Source organism: Xyrauchen texanus, chromosome 7 (assembly GCF_025860055.1).
Source record: "Xyrauchen texanus isolate HMW12.3.18 chromosome 7, RBS_HiC_50CHRs, whole genome shotgun sequence".
Taxonomy (NCBI): domain Eukaryota; kingdom Metazoa; phylum Chordata; class Actinopteri; order Cypriniformes; family Catostomidae; genus Xyrauchen; species Xyrauchen texanus.
In genome coordinates, this window is record NC_068282.1 from 46162878 (window position 1) to 46185399 (window position 22522).

General features: G+C 38.2%; 1 protein-coding gene and 1 pseudogene across 1 annotated transcript; both read right to left on the minus strand.

Moving 5' to 3' along the window:
• Positions 1 to 11251: 11251 nt before the first annotated feature.
• On the minus strand, positions 11252 to 12835 carry LOC127646950 (POU domain, class 4, transcription factor 1-like). The gene is made up of 2 exons (XM_052130945.1): positions 12579 to 12835; positions 11252 to 12286 (listed from the first exon to the last, which is right to left on the minus strand). Exons 1-2 carry the CDS (start codon positions 12699 to 12701, stop codon positions 11303 to 11305), a joined length of 1107 nt encoding a protein of 368 aa, XP_051986905.1. The 5' UTR covers positions 12702 to 12835; the 3' UTR covers positions 11252 to 11302.
• A 1813-nt stretch (positions 12836 to 14648) lies between these two features.
• LOC127646240 (ORC ubiquitin ligase 1-like) lies at positions 14649 to 19809 on the minus strand (annotated as a pseudogene).
• Positions 19810 to 22522: the final 2713 nt, after the last annotated feature.

The window sequence follows — 22522 nt, forward strand, 5'->3', positions numbered from 1 at the left end:
GACATCAACACAATAGATGTCTATATAGAACCGCTAGAACAGAAGATCTGAGACAAATTTTCAAGATGGCTGTGCGCTACGTTCTTTGGCGCATAAGGTGAGGGTTGCTAGAGCCATTAGCACATTACTATGAGATTTATATTGGGTTCTGAATGTTTTTAGGGTATTCTGGGTGGTTGCTATGGTGTTGATAAGTGGATGTTTACTATCTTATAGGAATATTCCAGGTTCAATACAAGTTAAGCCCAATCAACAGCATTTGTAACATAATATTTATTACCACAAAAATGTATTTTTTACTTTTTTAACTGTAACTGTAACTGCTGATCTCCTGGGATTATCACGCAGAACAGTCTCTAGAATTTACTCAGAATGGTGCCAAAAACAAAAAACATCCAGTGATGGAAATCCCCCATTTTCTCCCCAATTTGGAATGCCTAATTCCCACTCACCTCAATCTGAGTGGCGGAGGACAAGTCTCATTTGCCTCCGCTTCTGAGAGAGTCAATCCGCGCATTTTATCACGTGGGAGACTCGGCGACTCCGCACGTGGAGGCTCATGCTATTCTCTGCGAGCCATGCACAACTTACCACGCTCCCCATTGACAGTGAGAACCACTAATCGTGACCATGAGGTTACCCCTTGTAACTCTACCATCCCTAGCAACCGGGCCAATTTGGTTGCTTAGGAGACCTGGCTGGAGTCAATCAGCGGGACCTGGATTCGAACTAGCGACTCCAGGAGTAGCGCTAATACTCGCTGAGCTACCCAGGCCCCCTGGAAACACCTTGTTGATGAGAGAGGTCAACAGAGAATGTCCAGACTGTTTCGAACTGACAAAGTCTACGGTAACTCAGATAAATGCTCTGTTCAGTTGTGGTAAGAATAATAACAAAAGTGGGTTGGTGCTGTTTTGGCGGCACGAGGGGGACCTACACATTATTAGGCTGGTGGTTTTAATGTTGTGGCTGATCGGTGTGTATACGTATATATATATATATATATATATATATATATATATATATATATATATATATTCTGATTAGCACTCCGTCAAGTTGTCTTTAAATGCTAGAACTTGTTTTCATCTTGTATTGTCTGCACTCGTTTACTTTGCCTACACAGCTGGAGTTTCGCTTACTGCCTCCTGGAGAAAACAGATGGTACTACAAGCTTGAATTGCTAAGATATAAGGAATATTACTTATTATGGTCTAAATACTAAAACACACATCTGACTTCTACATTTAAAGCTGTCTCTCTCTCTCTCTCTCTCTCTCTCTCTCTCTCTCTCTTTCTCTTTGGGTCCTATAAATGAGTTGGGCTAACCTCTCTGACCACGCTCTTTCCTGTCTCTGCTGAACCGCACATCTCATGAAATATTTAATGTGCTGGGAGTGACCGACCTCTCTTCTCTTGTCTTCTTCTCTTCAATTCATTTTTTCCAGCAATCTATTTCACTATTCCTATCCTGTCAAGTTCACTCCTGTCCTCAGACTGATCTTCTCCTCTGCGTTCTTCTTAAAGGAATAGTTCACCCACAAATGTACTTACCCTTATGTCATCACAAACCTATAGGCTGTTATAAATTTTTGAAGAGCCAAAAAGGACAAAATTTAAAGCACCATTAAAGGAGTCCATTAGTTGTGCTTTATTTTCCAAGTCTTCTGAAGTCATATGCTAGCTTTGTGTGAGAATAGACTAAAATTGAAGTTGTTGTTCATTGAAAATGTGTCAAATATGGCACTTTAAGATGCATCGTTGCCAGGTTTGGCATCATTGGAACACTTTTTCAGCCATCTTGGTTTCAAAAATTTTTTGTTTTAAGTTTATTGCTAAATATATTTAGACATATACAAATATTTAAGTCGTTTGAGCATGTAAGGAGACTGACTCGATTGTGTCATTCGCAGTGTGTCACCAGTTCTACTGATTGGTGAATTTTTCCCCTCAGAATCATGGGTAGTGTAGTTTGTGTAATTCAGCTATTTACAGTAACACAATAAAAATTTTATTTTATTTTTTACACCGTCTGATGGCTTTAGCATATTAACAATTTAGAAGCTCACAGTAGGTCTGTCTTTAAAGGTTTAAAGAGCACCTATTATGGTTTTTCAAATATGACCTTTACTGTAGTGTGTTATATAGCTGTATGTGAATGTAAAAAAGTCTGCAAAGTTTAAAAAATCAAAGTGTACGACAAATGGAGTTATTGACTCCCAAAAGAAAGAACCGATTCTGAACACCTGAAACGAGTCGTTAGTAATTCCAGACTAACTTCCTGTTCTAATCAACATAATTTGGTAACAAAAAACGCTCCTCTGGTCTTCATTGGTGCTTGGTGCTTGGTGCTTTTTTTTTGTCATTTAAGAGCCTAATACACCTATTTCCCATTCACTTCCATAAGAAAGAAAAGGATGTATTTTTTTATTCACCTTTTGTGTATTCTGACATGACCTCTCCACTATCTCATTTCTTCTCCACTATCTCATTTCTTCTCCGTCCTTCTGTTTTTCTCTCTCATCATCATCTGCATGTCTAAAGTCACATCTATAAGGCTGCTGTATTTCTGACGTCATGTCCACCAGCTCACGCTGACCTCATACTGCAGGACATTCCATCCTATTTCATTATGTTTTTTCGCATATGGTTCGGCATTCTAGCACTCGGCCACCAGATCTGTGGCTGGTATCTTGTTTAATCAACACTGATGAATATTTGATGGTGTGGTGGTGAGCACAGGGGTGGCCCAAGCCGGTTCCCTCATTATCTACACACACACACACACACAGAGCCTTCTTCTCAGTCAAAAACACACTCACACACAAATACAGATGACCTTTAAGCCTGAAGAATGCACACAAAGTTATAAACCAACTCTAGACTCCATCATTCCCGCTAGTTCACGCTTATCCAGATTGAGATGTGACGACTCAATGAGTTTATACACATTGTTGGCCCGTCCTGTCAGATCTTGTTTGGGATATGTTTCATGCATAATGTATCGCATTAGGGCTATCTTTACCCCTACGTGCAGACATCTGTGATCGATAAGCCATTCATTGGGATAAATGATCAGCTGCCTATTTTTCCCATGTACATCTGTCACTTCAAGAGTCGTTGGCATTCAGACATTAATGGCTCAAGGCTAATATCCTCAATGGTTTAACATAAACTTGCAAAAAGTTGTATGCAAATCATGTTCACATGGAAAAGGACACTATTTTTCAGTACTGCGGTAAAATTATTTTTATACTCTATAGTAAAGGAGCTATTTAGTAGAAAATCTGGCTTAGAAATTTTTTTAGCATTTTATTCAATTTCCACGTGTTCGCTTATAAATATATGTGTCATATGGAAATATATGTAAACCACATGTTCATACAGTATATGGTTTTCACTGATAAAAAGTCACATACATGTACATATGTGGAACATACAGTATATTTCAAAATACTATAAAATTGGCTGTGTATATATATATATATATAAAACATAAATTTGACCAAATACTAGTATGTAAATACTGTATAGATAAGGTTTAACACTTTACAATAAGGTTCCATTTGTTAACATAACTAACTATGAACAATACTTTTACAGCATTTATTAATCTTGATAAATGTTAATTTCGACATACTGGGATTTTTTTTCAATCAAAAATTGTATTTGTTAACATTAGTTAATGCACTATGAACTAACAGTGACTAATATTAACAAAGATTAATAAATGCTGTAAAAATATATTGTTCGTTGTTATTTCATGATACCTAATGCAACTAATGTTAAAGAAAGGGATCTTATTGTCCTTTGTCTCAGAAGAATTTGATCAGAAATGTTCATATTGAAATTTGGGCGGTCGATTTCACGCATTATTGTGATTAATTATATTTTAAAAGAATTGTCAAAAAATTTACGCAATCCATCATGCCTGAGGCATTGTAAAAAAACAAAACAAATGTAATACTTTACTTGCTAAAAATATATGCCGATGTGGATGTAAAACACTGTGGACCGGAAGTTGAAAACAGGCAAATCGTTGAATTCGTGTTGAGGAAAAAGATGGATTCACGGCTGTCTCTAGAAGGTAACCCCTGACAGCCTAAGTCTCTCAAGTGTCTCATTTGCTGTTACTATGGATATGTTTAGGGTTAGATTTAGTGGTGAGGTTAAGTTTAAGGTTAGGTTTAGGTGTAGGGTTTCTGTAGGACTCTAAATAAACACTAAAAACACAGTTTGTGAACATTCAATGCGGCTCTTGCGAGACTAGGTAACTGGGGGTTACCTTCTAGCCATGACCCTTATTCACAGTAGCAGCCATCTTTGATTTTTGACTGCATGAAAACGAGGCTGAAAGGGATGTAGACTTACTGTCTCTTCAAGGACATGCACTATATAACGCTATCAAAAAGCTCCTATAGGTCACATTTAATTTAGAGTTTTTTGTCTACTGATATTTCTTGGAAAGATTTGTTCAATGTTTTGTCAGTGGAAGGATCCGAAAACATTTTAAACAACTGTACAACCCACCGAAGAGTCTGTACGTCTATCCCTCACAGCCTCATTGTCATTCCCGCCAAAAATCAAAGATGGCGCTGCTGTGAATATTGAGAACCAGGACAAGCTCTTGAAAGCTTGAGGAATGGAGGGGGCACATGGGGGGGCCAAGCTGCTGTTGGGGGGTCTATGAGTGGGGGGCACATGGTGGGGGGGGCAGGCTTCTGTCCTTGTTGTAACTGCAACAAGCAATTACAATTTATTATAGTTATACCATGATCAATGGAAACATATAAATGCTTCACGCCGTTGAAGCCAATGTTCAAGCCAAAGCTACACCATCGTCTGAAATCATGATGGAGAAAACAACATTTCTTTAGAGACATTCCACATTGTTAAAAATGATCTTGTCATAAAAATAACATCTCCAAAACACTTTCTCCATGCTTTCTTTAAGCAACAAAATGGGTTCAAAACTCCGTCTGAAGGGCCCATTTGTAAATAGTGTCATCCACAGCTGGTTTGTAAATATCTCTTTTTTGTGAAGAGGGATCGGTGGAACAAACGATGAACTCCGGAGGCAAAATGAGGATAATGATGTGGGGCGAGTGTGTTCAATAGAAGGTCAAAAAGTGTAGGGCCCGGGGCCACGAGAGCGTTTAAGAGACAGGATGAGAGAAAGCACTTGACATTTATACAGCCCTTCATAAAGAAACAGACTGACAGCTACTCTAACAATCCAATGGGAGAGTCAGATCATTCCACAATTCTCACGTGCTCAGATTGTATTTAGATATGGTTAGGCAGAAACCTTTCTGGCTCTTTCTGTTAGGAAGGATGCATTTGCTTTTGGAGTCAACCTGTCTGTGATATCGAACACTGTTTGATTCACAGATAAATGCAGAGAGCAGAGCATGTTTTCATCTGCATAAAGACTTTAACCTCTATTTCCTTTAGCTGCAGTGAAGGCTCTGGTTTGGCATGGGATGGGGGGATTGGGGGGGTCAGCCTTGCTTATCAAATATTTTTCAACTTAAATGACGGATTTATTAAACAAATAGGTTTTTGGTGTGTCTCTGAACCCCTTGTGATTGAAATATGCCGTTGTGTCAACAGCCTGGGCTCCACTCAACGGTGAAGATCACTGAATAAATACAAGTTGGAAATGAACACAGATCCGGGAGGATTCGCTCCTCCAACCCCCTGTCTGATATTTCCATCCATAGGCCGTCCTTCACGGACATTGTTATAATCACACAATATAGAGCAGTGCATTTGCTCTGTCTGTGCATGTGTCCCATAAAACAGAGCGCTTTGTTTGCTATAGTGGCCAAATTACTAATTACATCAATTAGAAAATATAATCAAATAAATACAAAAATAATTAGCCTACATTATTATAGCCTACATGTTATTATTATTTTTAAGCAGCCACATGAAATAACGTGTATATTTGTAACACAGGCTATTTCTTATAGAGCGAATGGGCAAAGTGGGACACTTACAGATGATTTAAATAGGCTACGTAAATGTTGCATAACATGACATTATACCTTTATAGAAAGCTTAGGATGTCTCATACCTTAGTTAAAAGCAAACATTAAGAAATATAAAATACTGGGAAGAAGAAGAACCTTTGAAGGCCCTATTTTAAACCAAAATGTTGCATAACATGACATTATACCTTTATAGAAAGCTTAGGATGTCCCATACCTTAGTCAAAAGCAAACATTAAGAAATATAAAGTACTGGGAAGAAGAGGAACCTTTGAAGACCCTATTTTAAACCAAATCTCAGATGTTTTCAGGCAGCACTGGTAAAGTGGTACAATTCATTTCACCCCTTCTTAAACAAGCTAGACAGGGACCTGGATGCAGTGGATATAGTTAAAAATAAGCATTTATTTTGTTTACAGCCCAGGCTTACATAAACATGAAAAATCAACTTATTAAATCAACTAAAATTATTTAAATGACTAAAATTGAACCCAAGTTGACAATTTCCCTTTAAATATCCATTAATATTAGACATTTGTATTGTTTTTAAATATTAGTGTAAACAAAAATCCATCTGAGAAAGATCAACACAGTTCAGGATTCTAATTCTAATTATAATTATAATAATTTTAAAGTTACTGCATTTTTATACAGATATTGTAACAATGCGTTAATTTGATAAAAATGGTTGCATATTGGATTAAACGTTTTATTTAAATTGTTCATTTATTATTTCTTTAATTTGTATATATTTATTAAAAATTAAATGAGGTGAATTGTAACGAATTAATAAGTGAATTCGGTTCCCGTAATAAAAATATATAAATTTCATATAAAAGTGTAAACCAAAAGAGAGAATATCCTGTGAACACGAGATGGGATATGACTTATCTCCGATAGAAAAGCAGCAAAGTTTCTTTCAAATCAAATTATCTTTTGAAATCAAAATATATAGGCTACTCGTTAATATCCAAAACGGATGAGACTCTGCAGGAAAGTTGCAGCATTTTACATTTTATTTCCTTTTTATCAAAGTTTTTGCAATGGCAATGATACTCGTGATTTGAACATTCACATTGCTTTATAAACGCATGTAACTGCCTGCGTAAAAGACAGAGCCTGAAAACTACATAGTGCACACTACACAGTCGGTTGTTGGCTCCTTCACCTCGCTTTTCCCGCTTTTATATCCATCCACAGAGCGCGTTTCTCTTTTTGCACTAAATGGGTTATAGCTGGTGTTTTTGTTGTTGCTGTTTTGAGCAGCTGAACTTTGAGGGTGTGATGCTGTTGTGTTGATGAAGTATCTCTTGATTAATAGATCCATGAGGCAAACCGGCTGACATATGGCTCATGAAGCAGCTGGGATCTGTACCTGCGGCATCCCCTCCGGCCATTAACATATTAGAGGCTTTAGTGCAGGCAGAAAGACAGCAGCACCCTAGAGCTGTTTGATATAGACTCTCAATAATGCATCACTCTTCAATCTGCGAGGGAGCTGTTCGTGGTGCTGAAATATGGCGCTTGCGTTCTATTCGGTGCCGTGAATTGCAGGCAAAATGTAGCTTAGAGTACTTTTTAAATGCATATAAAAAGGAGGATCGGCCAAATCTAATTACAGAGCATGCAGAGTCGGAAAAACAATTAGTGGAAAATTTTAAAACTTAAATATAAAATATATAACATAAAAAATATATAATAAAATATCGTGTGCCTATGGCTTCGTGCATCTGTAAACAAATTATAATAATACAAAAAATACAAAATAAATAAAAACGTTTTGTCAGGTGATTGGTAGTATCATAGCTCCTTAAAGTAGCTAATTCACATTCACAATCCAAATCCACATTATCATTCTTCAAACTGTATCTTTCACGTATTAAGGACACCTAGAAATGCGCTTCATAACATCTTAATTAACTGGTTTGATTCGGGTGAAATAAATTAATCAATGAATCCATCTAAATACATTACACCAGCAAAACGAACTCGTAAGGTTTTGTCAGGTAGAAGTAGCTTTATAAAATAATAATTCCAAGTTACCACTTTTTTTTTTTTTTTTTTACAGGGAAAGATTCAATCTCAAAATTGGACAGACAGGGTATCCAAATAAAATTTTAAATTACAAAAAAATCACAATAAACGCTTTCCTGGAGTGAAATGATTCGTTTACAGCAATTTTGTTAGAAAATAGGTTTGTTCAGATTTAATGCATTTAATAAAGTATCTATTTAAAGGTTGGTGTGACTCAGCAACGGTGTGATGACGTGCCCATAAGCTGGCTTGATGGCACTCATAAACTTAAACGAAAAAAGGAAAAATGTCAATGAACATTTGCACTCACGAGCAAGATCGAATACTTAAAGATCAAAATGCACGACCCGATTTAAAGAATTTCAGTGCCAGTCAAATAATAAGACATATTGTTTACTCGAAAGTAAATGTCCATATATAGGCTATACTCACGCAGCCGCGTTGTTCTCTTGGTTGCCAAAAGCCAAACAGTAGCAATAAATGTGTCTTTCTCCAGTAGCACAGCAGCTGCGACCTGCTTTCATCAAGTGCTTCCCTGCAAAACCCCGATAGCTGTCTGAAAATATTGCATTTTATATCAGCAAAGCGCGATTAATATTGCATCACCTACATATAACATATTTTTTTAAAGGCAGCAAAATGTAGGCCTATAGCTCCCTCCCCCCCCCCCCCCCTGAATTTTCTCTTCAATATTTACTACACTGGAAAAGATCTGCAATGTCACTTTTTTATTCTTATTATTTTTATGAATAAACCAACTTTTGAAATTAGACACCTTTTTTTTGTCACTGTAAGGCGCTGCTTTTTTTTTTTAACTCCCGCTGACACTGTTTGGAGGCGGCCTGGTCTCAGGCTTCATTAAATGTTTATTGTCAGTTCGGCCGGGCTAAACCCATCCTCTGTCCCAAAGCCTTTTGGTTCTCCTCACATCGAACGCGCAGAATGACATGCATTCTGATGGGGTTTTAATGTGATACTCATGTCGCCTAATTTAGCAGACACGTGCATAGCCAAAACTTCCATTTGTTTGACACACTAACATCCCATTAGGGCGCCGATAACAATAACTGAGCTTTTTAATTAGTGCCTTGTTGTAGTCCGTTTATTAATTTTCCAAACCACAGCGCATGAATTATTTAATCAACCGTAGTAAGGGTATTTAAATGTAATGCCCATGTAGAATCAAGGCCGAAAATGGCGCGACATTTAAAACAAATAGGCTACTTGGAAATTATTATCATTATGATTATGTGGCATATTCCGTTGCTTCGGATAAATTCTCTAGGCTATAGGTTATACGCAGTAAAAATGTGAATTAGCGGTAAAAAAAAAAAAAATACAAAAACAATACAAATAAAAAAATATATATATATATTCTAACGGAATGTATAAACTCCGACAGTGTGTAGACTAAGAATTCCAGACCATGGAAATGAAAATAAATAAAATGTAGGCTATAAATAATTCATGCTTGCTGGAGTAATGACTGCATATCAAAGATTCGCGCTGATAAGGAAGCCAATCAAGTGACTAAAAAAAGAGAAAGAAAGAAAAATCTCACTGTCTGAGACAGTTTATTGGGCCAATTTCTCTTTTATAAAACGAGTGAGGCTTGGGTTCAATTTTTGCACTATTGAATTTTCCCGAGTGTGATTTTATTTCAGACTAGTAGTCTCTTGGGGAGTATTTCATTATGGCATAAAACCTTTTGGTTCTTTCGTTTTCCCTCCCAAATAAGCCTAAACTAATCTATCTTTATTGCAAATTTCATTCATTACTTTGTAAGCTTCTATTAAAAAAAATATATGTTTAAATAATTAGCTATGCATAAAACTTAGTGGATTGTGCTGATAATTTTGCTTTCAGAGTGAATCATAATAAACATGAATAAACTGTACATTTCTAATTGGTGTGTAACTGTAGCTAAATAAGTACAGAATGTATACAGTAGCTAAGTGTGTGTAACAACGGGCCAAATTTGGCCTGTCTGTCCATGCTGCAGAAAAATATATCTATCTGCTATACACCCAAAAACAGCCTTGATTTTGATTTCCATCGTTTATTTAGAAGATTGCCGGGACTTGATCCCCAGCAGCTGGATTTGGCTTACAGAATGGAGAAAAGTTTGGATGATAAGATGGTAAAGACAGCAGACTGTTGGACAGATGCACAGGTATGACAGAGTGAGACGTCTCGTGATGCGCACGTGGCCGCTTTGTGTAAACATACTTGTGCACCCAATAAAAACATTACTTACATTTAAACTTCTTTCCCTCCCCCCCAACAATTAACACGTCAAACAACGTTGTGTCTTTATGTGAAAACAGGCATTAAACAGTGACTTACACCATCCACAAAGGTCTACCAGTAGATACTCTATAGTGCTTGGTCATTTTTTTTCTTTCGATGCATAGAATGTTTGCACTGCAAACCAAAATAGCTACACAAACTAATGAAATTATATTTCGTATTTTCCTTTAGAATGAAAGTAATTATCATCTTGATCATGCGAGTTAGCTAATATCAACCAGTGACATTTTCCCAATGAAAAGTCAGGGGAAGAATTCTGATTTGCAAAAACAACTGGGAAAATTGAGATGTGCACTGTGAGCAAGTGTCATTATTAGTATGTATATACACAAAAGCATTTGAATATATCTAACCAATCTAAATAACAGTAGATTTCAGTGCAATTTCACCAAGCGGTGGTTGCCACCTTTTTAAATTAAAATCTTTCTCCTTTTGTAGATTTGCATTCATCAGAGCAGACCTTTGAAACACTGAATGATAACATTATTTCATCAGTAAGACTGTGATAAACGGGATCTGCTTTGAACACATTTAATAATCAAAAATATAGCAGTTCCCTGTAACGAATGAATAGATACACAAATATGCGGAAAATAAATAAATGAATTCATAAATAATAAATTAGGATAGAATTAAAACTATATGAGGTAATCCTTCAATGGCTATTTTTCATCATCATCGTCGGGGCAAAACAAATCTGGCTAAAAAATAAAGCTGGATTTATTTCTCTAATTTCACAATGATGTTTGAAATATTTACCAGTAGTTCATCTGGATTACCTGTTATTTGCATACTTCACATTCACTTCAATACAGTGAAAATAACAAGGAGTTCTCATCAAATAAAACAGTATTAATCATAATTGTCATGATGAGCACACACCAGCTGAGCCAAAGCGATGTTCCTTGGTCCCCAAAACTCAGTCCATTTTTTTTAGTTTGTTTGTTTGTTTTCGAAGTAGTCCATCAGTGAGCCGCAGAAAATTTCAACCTCTTCTGTTTTTGTCTTTGGTTGCAAAACCATACTCGCACCACGTTCTTTTTTAGGTCCAATTTCTCAGCAATAGCCGCGATTTTCTCCGAAGACGGTCGAGGCTGGACCGCGAAATAAGCCTCCAGAGATCGTTTCTCCGGAGCGGCTATGGAGGTCCGCTTGCGCTTCTTCTCGCTCCCGTTGAAAATGTCGGGTTTGCTCATTTTCTCGCGCTGGGCGCCCTCGGCCTCTTCCAACCACGCCTGAAGGATGGGTTTGAGCGCGATCATGTTGTTGTGCGACAGAGTTAGTGACTCGAACCGACAAATGGTACTTTGGCTCAGTGAGCCCACGCCCGGGATCTTCAGGTTGGCCAGGGCGCCCCCCACATCCGCCTGAGTCACCCCGAGTTTGATCCTCCTCTGTTTGAAGCGCTCCGCGAATGCCTCCAGCTCCCTCGGGTCCGTGTCCGAGTCGTTAATAGAGGACAGTCCGTTGTTGGTGAGTCCCGGTGCGCCATGATGCGCACCGCCGTGGTGGCCCGGTAAGAGCCCGTGGTGGGTAAGCGGCGAGTTCATGTTCATAGCAGCCTGGTGGGACAGGTGGGTCAAGCCGTGCATGTGGGAGTGCGGGTGGGCCGACGTGGAGATCAAACCCCCGCCGCCACCGCCCCCTCCGCCGCCACCGCTGGCTCCTTCGTGCGCGCTGGGCATCAGGGTGAGCGACGGGGAGCCGATGTGGTCCATGAGATCGGGCGGCTCCAGGTTCTGGTGGTGGTGATGGTGGTGATGATGGTGGTGGTGGGCGAGTGGCACGGTGGACGTGGACGAGCATGGCACGGAGTTCATCGTGTGGTACGTGACGTCGGGCTTGAACGGGTGACTCTTACCCTGGGACACGGCGATGTCCACGGCCGCCAGAGCTTCGGCGCGGGCCAGGAGCGTCTCATCCAAGCTGGCGAAGATGTTGCTCTGCAGCTGCGGTGAGAGAGAGAGAGAGATTTGTCAACAGGGAATAGTTTCAACATAAAACACAGAGAATATTCCTTTTAGAAGCTTCCAGTCACATAAATTAAAACAAAAAAGGCTGAAGTCGGAGCTTTTTGTGAGCATGCCTTCAGAAAAGATCACAGACGTGCAGATGATGGCTGTGGAATACATGAAAAAAACATTAAGGCAGCGTGTGCCTCGCAGCGCTCCTTATTATTGTGCGCTCCTCATGCACAGAGAAACCAGGAGCAGAAGTAGAGAAAAGTGTGTGGTCGTTTACCTGTGGTGTTTGTAGACAGGCTCTCCTGATCGCTTCCGAGCTCGAGTGCAGAGTTGTGTACTTGTGCTCAGGTAAAGTGGGATGCATGGCGAAATGAGGCTGTTTACTGTTCATGGACATCATGTTTGCGAGGGATTCGGTTCAGATAAAGTGCACAAAAAGGCTTGAAGAACACAAACAAACCAAATCCAGTCTCCTCGTTCTCTTCTGGTGTCCTCAAGCAGTCAGGCGGATGCAGTGGTTGTTGGCTGCGGAGATGCCTGCAGTGACTCTGTCTCCGTTTGACTCTGCTGTGTGTGGATGAGGAGCGCGCTTACACCTGAGTCCCTCACATCTCGTCCGGCAGACTCCCCTATTCTCGCGAGACAAGCGCGATTGACTGTCTTCTCCCTTCTCGCCTCTCCCTCATTCTCCTCTCATTTCAGCTCATGTCCCCTTCAAATTGCAAACCGGCCCGAAAGAGAGGGGGGCATCCACACCTGTGGAATCGGTGCGCATGCGTGCTGCCTGGATTTATAGGCAGCTTGTTACTTTTTTGCATATTAAACAGTTACAATGTAACCACTAACATTTGATATGGAAATTAGACGTATTGTGTAAGTGACAATAGAAGGTTTGACGGAAATCCTTTTCAAATATGTTTGTCCGTTTTAAATCACATTATATAAAATGCATCTGAGAAGATCGGATATCTTCCGCTTAGCAAGATATAATACATTTAAACGTATAAATGAATAAAATAAATGTTAAGTATTTACAAGTGAATACATAGGCTATAAATCTAGTTTAGGAGAAAACTAAGCATTTTTATCATTTTAATCCGCATAAAATATAAATTAAAATAGTTTAAACAGGCCTAAATTACAGAAATATTCATCAAAATTCTCAAATAACTTAAATACATTTCAGAAATAAATAAACAATCCGTATTCGTTTAATTCAGTTTCAGGATAATTTGCATACATTAATATTTAAATACCGGTCATGGTTATTCAAGTCCTGGTGGCACCGCCTTCATCGATCACGCTTCTTGATCACACAAATATACCTTTAGCCATCATTTACGTATATGTCACTAAAACTCTTATCTCTGTATGAAGTTTTAAATGCCTAAATATAGTTCAGGAAATACTCATTTAATACAAGCGTATTTGTCATTTCATTTTTATTCGCATAAAATGTCAATTAAAATAGTTTAAATAGGTCTACATTGCAGAAATAATTCTCAAAATTCTCAAATGTATATATTTCAGAAAATTGAAACAATGCGTGTTCATGTTTATATCCTTTTAATTCAGTTCCAAAATAATTAGCATGCTGTAATATTTAAATGTAAGTCATGTTTATTCAAGTAGCTGTGGCAACGCCTTGATTGCCGTAACTTTAACTTTCATGTATGTTTAACTAAACTTTAATCTCTGCATAGGTTTTAATCGCCTAACCGTTTTCAGTTGGAGCTAATGAAGAATTAATTCACTAGGATTAATTAATTAAGGCCTACTTAAAAGACTGAACGAAGTGGATATTGCGATAACTACTTGGTACAACTTGAACAATTAACTCCAAAATATTTTTTTCATTTCAGAGGGTTTAACCCCTCTGTTCTAAAAGATTTACTTGAAATACCCCCTGATATTTAAATGTACCATTATAAGCTGTCAAAAAAAAAAAAAAAATATATGAATTTCACAATATTTTAAATGGTCACATTTTTATTTTTACATTCATTTAATTATAGATTTAATTAGGCATTGGCATTTTTTTCAGAAGCTGGCAAACCCTCCATAGTTCCCTTTCAACCCCCCCTTAAACGCTGTCTTTACATTTTTTTTTTAATTATATTGAACTTGAGAACAATTTGAATTTCAATAGAAAAGTGTTTACACCTGAACTCTTAGGAAACCAAAGCGGTTTTTATAATATACAGTAATATCATCCAGCACACACTGCTGTCAAAATATTAAACAGTGAGGCAAATTTGTGATAAGAAGCCCTGAAGGAAAAGAAATGCTGTAAAGCTGAACTGTCACTTAAAAGTTGCCACTGAATTTTCAAATATTTCTGCTCCTTTTACTTTAATTTTGAGAGTTTGGAAGGGCTAGAGATGGCCAATCCTGAGGGACACTTGCGTTTGGAGGATTGCCCAGGATTTTCCACCAGGCCTTCAACTCTCTTGCTGCATTCAACAAATGAAACTTTCTCTTCAGAAGTCGAAGCAGCATCAAGATGTACACTGTGGGTGTTCTCCTGTGTAGGTAATGTAGTCTGGTGCTCTTTTGCAGGTCCAGGACCAGCCAAGAGGTTGCTAGAAAAATCCAGTACAGGAATGTGGGCGGCATCAATGTCTGGCGACCGTGAAGTTGATGCCAGGGGAAGGTGAGATACCAGACTGCTGGAGCGCTCACCTTCAGCCATCATAGAGTCCAGCTCTGAGATCTTGTCCAGGTATGCGGCATCCATACAAGTTTCACTGTTGCCTGTTGGGTCCTCAGTTGAAGAAGCGCGCTTGGGTTGCTTGAACTTCTCTCGGTTTTCATCCAGATGAGGTAGCTCAGTAGCTCTGCGGTCCATCGAGTCCCCACACAACACCTCTTTGTCTGAGTTCAGAGTGGTTTGATTGAAAGGAGCATCCTTGTTGACTTGGAAGGTTCCTGGGCTTTGGTTGGCTGAGCTGCTTGAGCCTTGACAATCATCAAAACTGAGTCTTCTCGGGAAAGTGAGAGGTTTGAGACCTAAATGTCTGTCACTACAAACCTCGGGACTCTTCAAGCTCAAAGATCTGAGTGCTGTGGAAGGTGTAGAGGGAACATCCTTGAGTGCATCTTTCTTTGCAGTCAAGGTCTCTCCTAAAAAAAACTACCCTTTGGCACACATCAGATGTTGTCAGAAGACACCCGTGGTTGTTGGGGAGCTCGGTACACTTGCTGTCCAAGTATGTACAAACAGAAGTCTCCAATTCACTCAGGCTCCTCTGCATCAGGGCGATGCTTTCAACCCCTCCGTTTTGTGTCCCCCTAGAGGCGGTGTTTGAATGGCCACACTCTTCAGATGGAAAGCCGTCCCTATGGTTCTGGGCTTCCAGCTCTTCAATGTATTTATCGCTGCGCTCCAGAGCTCTTTTCAGCTGGGCCACATCCCGCTCATACTGCTGAATTTTTGCCTCGAGAGCTGCAACTGTATGCCTGCTAAACCTTAAAGTAAAACATTGACAAACCACTTAAAAATACTAAAAATATTTTGTACATACATATAGTAAGTTCCAAAAGTCTGAGACCAATAGTGAAAATGAGAAAAATGCTAAAAAGAAGAATTGTTCTCTGCTTTTCACATCAAAGCCTGAACAGACATGAGCACAACACTTAAGAACCAGTAAAAACCAATGGTCGACCAATATGGATTTTTCAATAGCCGATGTCGATATCTAGCAAGCAGCATGGCCGATATAAATGGCGAGAAACATTACACCGTTTTACAACAGTGAATCAGATGAAAGTGAAGCAAACATTTATTTTATGCAATATTTACTCACATTTGCATAATCTTGAGAAGTAAACATGTTAAAAACTGGGAAAATGGAGACTATACATTGACAAATCTATTGGTAGATTTTGGAAATGACACAAGGGATAGTTAACACTTCTGTTAATTGGCTAAGCAAACACTATTATCGGCCAATGCTGATATGCGTACAATGGACAAACATTGGCCGATTAATCAGTCTGGCCGATAAATATCTGTCCATTACTATTAATAATGCTGGAAAAGGTGTTTTCATTATGTATGAGAAATTAGTACTTTTGTAGATGAGTAATCTATCCCACAAAAAACATGTAATCGATTACTTGCGAGTAAAGACGCGGACTACCACTCCTGGAGTCACAAGTTCGAAACCAGGTCATGCTGAGTGACTCCAGCCAGGTCTCCCAAGCAACCAAATTGGGTCGGTTGCTAGGGAGGGTAGAGCCACATGGGGCAACCTCCTCATGGTCGCAATAATGCGATTCGCTCTTGGTGGGGCATGTGGCCAGTTGTGCGTGGATGCCGCAGAGAATAGCACTATGTCTCCTCAGTAACAAGCTCAACAAGCCATGTGATAAGATGCACAGATTGACGGTCTCAGACGCAACTGAGATTCGTTCTCCGCAATCCGTATTGAGGCGTGTCACTATACCACCACGAGGACTTGGAGCACTTTGGGAATTAGGCATTCCAAATTGGGGAGAAAAAACCCCAATATGCATTAATACAATTTTATTACAATTATTGGTGCATTAACAGCAAGATTTGGTAAGACACTCACATGGAAGGTACAGTCAAATTTAGCATTGCCTACAGTAGGCAAATATGCAAAAGAAAATCTATTTGTGATTTTCGAGTAATATATTAAATAGTCAATTAGCTGGTGCTGAACGAGTACTCAATTACTTGTGCCCATCCCTAGTTTGCATACAGTAAACAGTCAGGGTAATGGGCAAAAATCTATGTGTGCTGATCAGTTTTTACTGATCATTTATGACCAATCCCTGATAAAGGAAACCCCTTTAAAGCATTTGCATGGCCTTACACATTGTCGACTTCTTGAGTATAATCAAATGTATGATTGTGCATTTTAAATGTGCTCAATGTCACAAATGTGCAACATTTAATTAATGACCAAGAAAAAATGCAGAATCTTAAATTCTCCATTATACATCACAAAATTGCTTCATTTAAAATTGGACAAAATCTTGAAACGTTTATCTACTAGCAAGTTTAAATAAAAACAAATGTAATTTCAATGTGGTCTCAAACTTTGGACCCCACTCTATAATTATATAAATCACAAATACGGCAACAAATAATGTACCAAAAATTCTAAAAACAGAATATATAACTCAAAATCCTAGATGGACACTTCACCAACAGTAAGTACATACTAACTATTGACCTTACTTTTGGGGAGACCTGCTGTCCACTTCAGCTTTTAAACGCATATTTTCCTGAATTAGGTCAAAATTCTGGGAGAGCAGTTTCTTGTTTACCTGAGGGAAAGAATCATGATTGGTTGTAAAGCAGTTTCATTTTTATTTTTGAGCAACTCATGGACTTGCTGTGCACGGAGCACAAATAACACTATTTTCCACATTTCCTACAGTCAGGTAGAGTTTGCATAGAGAAAAGCTGGGACTATACATTTCCCTTAAGAGATCAAAGCTATTTCATCAGCAAATTCTCAATATGATTCACTTCAAACAAAGATGTCATCCATATCAGTTGTTTCATGATCTATACACTTGCTTATTGTCAATTGTTTTGCTTAACATTAATGCTAAAAACTACTATTTGTTTAAAAAAAAAAAAAAAAAAGAGCAATCAAAATCATACCTCTTTCAGCCTGTCGAGATCCTGTTTGACCTTTCTGTAGAGGTCATTGTCAGCTCGGAGGTTATTGGCCGACTCCTCCAGAACACTTGGGTCAACAGTGCTGCTTTCACTCTGAGGAACCAAGACAGTGCTGGGTTCCAAAGCTGTCTTAAGTTGCATCTCATGGCTCAGGTTTTTGCTTTTCAACTCTTCGTTCTCTTTCAAGAAGGTTTTAATTTCTTCCTGCAAGACAGATGATTCATGAGCACCGTCAATTAATCTTACTGCCATTTATTGCATAGCTAGGTCAATTTCATACAGACCCAATGAATTAAAACATGTTTTAATGGCCCCGTTGGAGCTTTGTAGCTTTTAGTTAAAGGGATAGTTCACCCAAAAATGAAAATTCTCTCATTATTTACTCACCCTCATGCCATCCCAGTTGAGTATGATTTGCTTGCTTCTGTAGAACACAAAAAAAAAATTTTAAAGGCTGTGCCAAAATTTTGAAGCTCCAAAAAGGACATAAAGGCAGCATAAAAGTAATCCATATGACTCCAGTGGTTAAATCAGTGTCTTCTGAAGTGATCCAATTTATTTGGTTGAGAAACAGATCAATATTTAAGTCCTTTTTTACTATACCACGTTCACTTTTGAAAGTCACATGTGGCAGCTGTTTAGTTTCAATTTCACACCTAAAAAAAAGGAATAAAATATTGTTCTGTTTCAAAATCACACCTATCATATCACTTCTGAAGACATGGATTAAACAACTGCTTTTTAGACTTTCAGATTTCTGGCCAACATTCACTTGCATTGTATGGACCAACAGAGCTGAGATGTTCTTCTAAAAATCTGCATTTGTTTTCAGCAGAAGAAAAAAAGTCATACACATCTGGGATAGCATGAGGATGAGTAAATCATGAGAGAATCTTCATTTTTAGGTGAACTATCCCTTTAAAGTCTGACTGGTATTTACATTCTAATGTACTCCTAAAAGTTGCATTTCAAACATTACCTTGGCTTTAACAACATATTCCAATCCAATACACAACAACATAGAGAAAATTGTGTTCGGCAAACCATTTTATATAGTCTACGAGCAAGAGTACCTCATATTCTCGCATAAGCAGTTCCCCTCGAGTTTTTCGTAGGCGTCTCTTAACACAAAGGCTCTCATTGGACTCACTGTCAGTTGTTGCTCCTGCGAGTATAGGTGCAAACACAGGCACGCAGATAAGAGAGTGAGACTCAATCCATTCACACTCATCTCAACTGAAATTAGCATTATTGACATGCACAAATAGACTAGATCTAAATTACAGCACTATATTCTAAAAATAACTATACATATACAATGCAAACAATATGCAGAAATAGTATGAGGTCTGTTTGCATTACCAATGAGCTCTCTGCAGGGGTTTTCAGGGGTGATGGCAACTCCGCATGTGGGACACTGGCTGCTTTTCTCCAGCCAAACTTTGATACAGTTGGAGCAGAACACATGGTTATTGCAACAAATGACCGGCTGACGCACCTTTGATGCAAACCAACAGGTAAATTAATGATCTCGACTATTATTATTAAATGGAGTAACCAACTAAGTAAATGCTATAATTGGACTGTCTTGGAGCTAGAGAGCCCAGTAAAGAATATCTCAATGAATACATGCATATTAAAACAGTTGTATATTACGTTATAAAGACAAATAAATGCTAGACTGAGAGGAAACCACAACGGTCAAACAATGTCACGCGCACTGCACAATTTTTGTTTAATTTCAGCAGGGTTTTACACTAAAATAAACGTTCATTACCTTTCCGAGACAAATCTGGCAGGATATCGGTAAAGTCAGAGAAAGAGTGACGTTTTGGAAGCTTTGAGCCATGATATATGTCTAAAATAAAGTCCTCATTTGAGTTATTTAAAAAAAATGTCGATTCAAAACTCCCTCCGGTAGAAACAAATTAACGAGTGGATCATTAGCTACGGCAAGTTCAGAGTACTAAACTTTATGCCAACGCCTTTTCAGTGGAGTCTGTGATAATTGGCTTTTATGAAGTTGATTTATTTATTCCAAAGTCTTGTACTCGTAGCAATAGGTTAAGGTTATGTCAAAATGGAAAATAAATTTAATTTGTGTCCTTTATTACAGTAATTTATCAAGACAAGTCAAAATCTCTAATTCATACTGCTCAAAATGAATGTAAAAAACAATATCATCTCATTGCTATAATAAATAAATTAATGAATAAAAAAAAACCAAAATAGATAATTAATTAATAATTAGATTATAATTTAACTTGAATGTTTTACAAACTTCCCTAAAAAACTATTTCAGAGCACTTTCATGGAAGTCAAGGTGCTTGACAAATAAAAATAAATAAATCAATAAAATTTGATGAAAAAATTATAGATAGATAGATAGATAGATAGATAGATAGATAGATAGATAGATAGATAGATAGATAGATAGATAGATAGATAGATAGATAGATAGATAGATAAAATAAAATAAATTGGGGGGGTCTGATGAAAAATATAGATGACAGACAGACAGAAGTCTGATAGGTTTCTATTTACTCAAAATGCATCTTGATGCTTTCAGTAAATTGTAATAAAACGTAACTTTGATCTATCCATCTGCTTCCGCTAATGCATCTTGTCTCTCTCTCTCTGTCTGCCCTTTGTTTCAAGAATTTTATCACAACAATGTAAACTGTGAGAGTTCTCCTTCGTTTTTATTAGATCTCATAATTCATTGGTCATTGCCAAATGATGGCTTTATTATCCCATAATGGCAGACCCAGTGGCCGAGCTTGTGAGCTAACTTTATTAGCATTGAGCTGATGCAAAACAATGTTGTACATTGATTGCATCAAGCGGACTATCGGTGCTACGACTACATTACTGTCATTTGTTGCAGGTCTTTCATGTCAACGCGACCCTGGAGTCTCTACTTTGTCTAGACTATGAATATTCAAACTGTGCGAACTGTAGCATATGGGCATATGGGAGATCTGAAACTCAGATTTAGACACCTGCATACCTAAAAGTCTTGGAGATCGAGTTTGCGCACATTTGTGAGCCTGAAACAAACTGCTGAGCACGCTCTTACATAACAGTATAAATATGTCTAGTTTTCTTATTTAAACAGAGGGTGGGGAGTTTTTGTATTCCGTCAGTGAGATCAGCATCTCAGAAATACACACAAAAATTGCTTGCTCCTCACTACATTATTTGTGAGTACAACAAAACTGTGTGTCAACAAGACACGTCCATGTCATCATTAGGTCTCTCGTGGGATGATTCATCCAGTGCAATGAAACACCACATCGCATTAAGTCTACAAAAAGCCTCGAGTCCTTCACACTGATGGTCTAAGATTATACGTGTCTCGTTGTACGTAATCGCTGGAGTTTACTGGTGAAATAAACACTATAGGTGCAACAACAACAATGACTTTTATTGCACTGTGCCTCACACAAAGCTATCTTGTGACTTTTACTATAGCGCTACACTGTAATGTATGCCTTAATGACCAACTACATTTACATGCTTGTTCGAGAACAATGAGATTGTGCGGTAGCTCAACTGATGGAGCGTTGCACTTGAGATGCGAAGAATCAGAGTATGAGTCCTTAAGAGCACCTGAGTCGACAAGTGAGCCAAAAGTGTCTTTAAGCACCACAAAATTATGTGGTTGCTTTAGCAATTAGCTTTTTCATGTTACATTTGCTTTTTATGGCACTATCGGTTAGGTTTAGGTTTATTGCTTAGGGTTGAAATGTCAGTATTGTTGATTTAAAACTCAGTAGAGAATTAACCTAAAAAAACTCATCTGTCTTGGAGAAACGTAACTCGCTTTTAGTGCCATAAAAGTCCCTTTCAAGACATCTCAGTCCACTCGGCGGCCATTTTGTTTCTATGTATACAAGCAGCATTAAAGTACAGCTACTATTTACTTGAATGGGGAAAGACTGAAATCTCCAAAATGGTTGGACAACATTACGATCAAAGAACATATTTAAAATCAGCAGTAAAATGTGACAAAATGAATACGCTCAGATCACGCTAAACAATGCTATTTTTCAGGCTGGTTCAGCGAATGCGCATGCCCGTTCTCGATTTAACTGACAGACAATGTCTCTCTCTAATAGGCGATTGGCTCTTTCACTGTACCGGTAATGTGCAACTTCTTTTTCTACACCTTTTCTTTTTTATATTGACCATTTCCAATTTCTCCCTTACATTTAAATTCAAGTGGTCCATCTTGTGCTGAACACTCTCTGGCGCCACTCAGTGGACATTTCACCTCAGAACAGTCACGATATGTTTAAGGAACCACTTAATGTTATTTAGCAAAATGTCGCCAGAGTCAAGTCATTTTCATGAGATCCAGTTGGATTTTAAATCTGTTTGTTCATAACTAATGAGTTCCATGCGAGTCGGAGTGCTTTAGAATTTTTTTTAAAGAGACCATGACATTCTATTGGCCACTTAGAAAGCCCATATTAAACGTTGTGTACACCGTTTGTACTACAGACATGAATGTTGTCGTCGAAGTCGATTTTGCATTTTTTCAGTTATATGATTTTATG

Coding starts and splice junctions, on each gene's coding strand:
- LOC127646950 (XM_052130945.1), bottom strand. CDS start 12,701: ATGATGTCCATGAACAGTAAACAGCCTCATTTCGCCATGCATCCCACT. Junction 12,287..12,578: donor CCTGTCTACAAACACCACAG/GTAAACGACCAC, acceptor CTCTCACCGCAG/CTGCAGAGCAACATCTTCGC.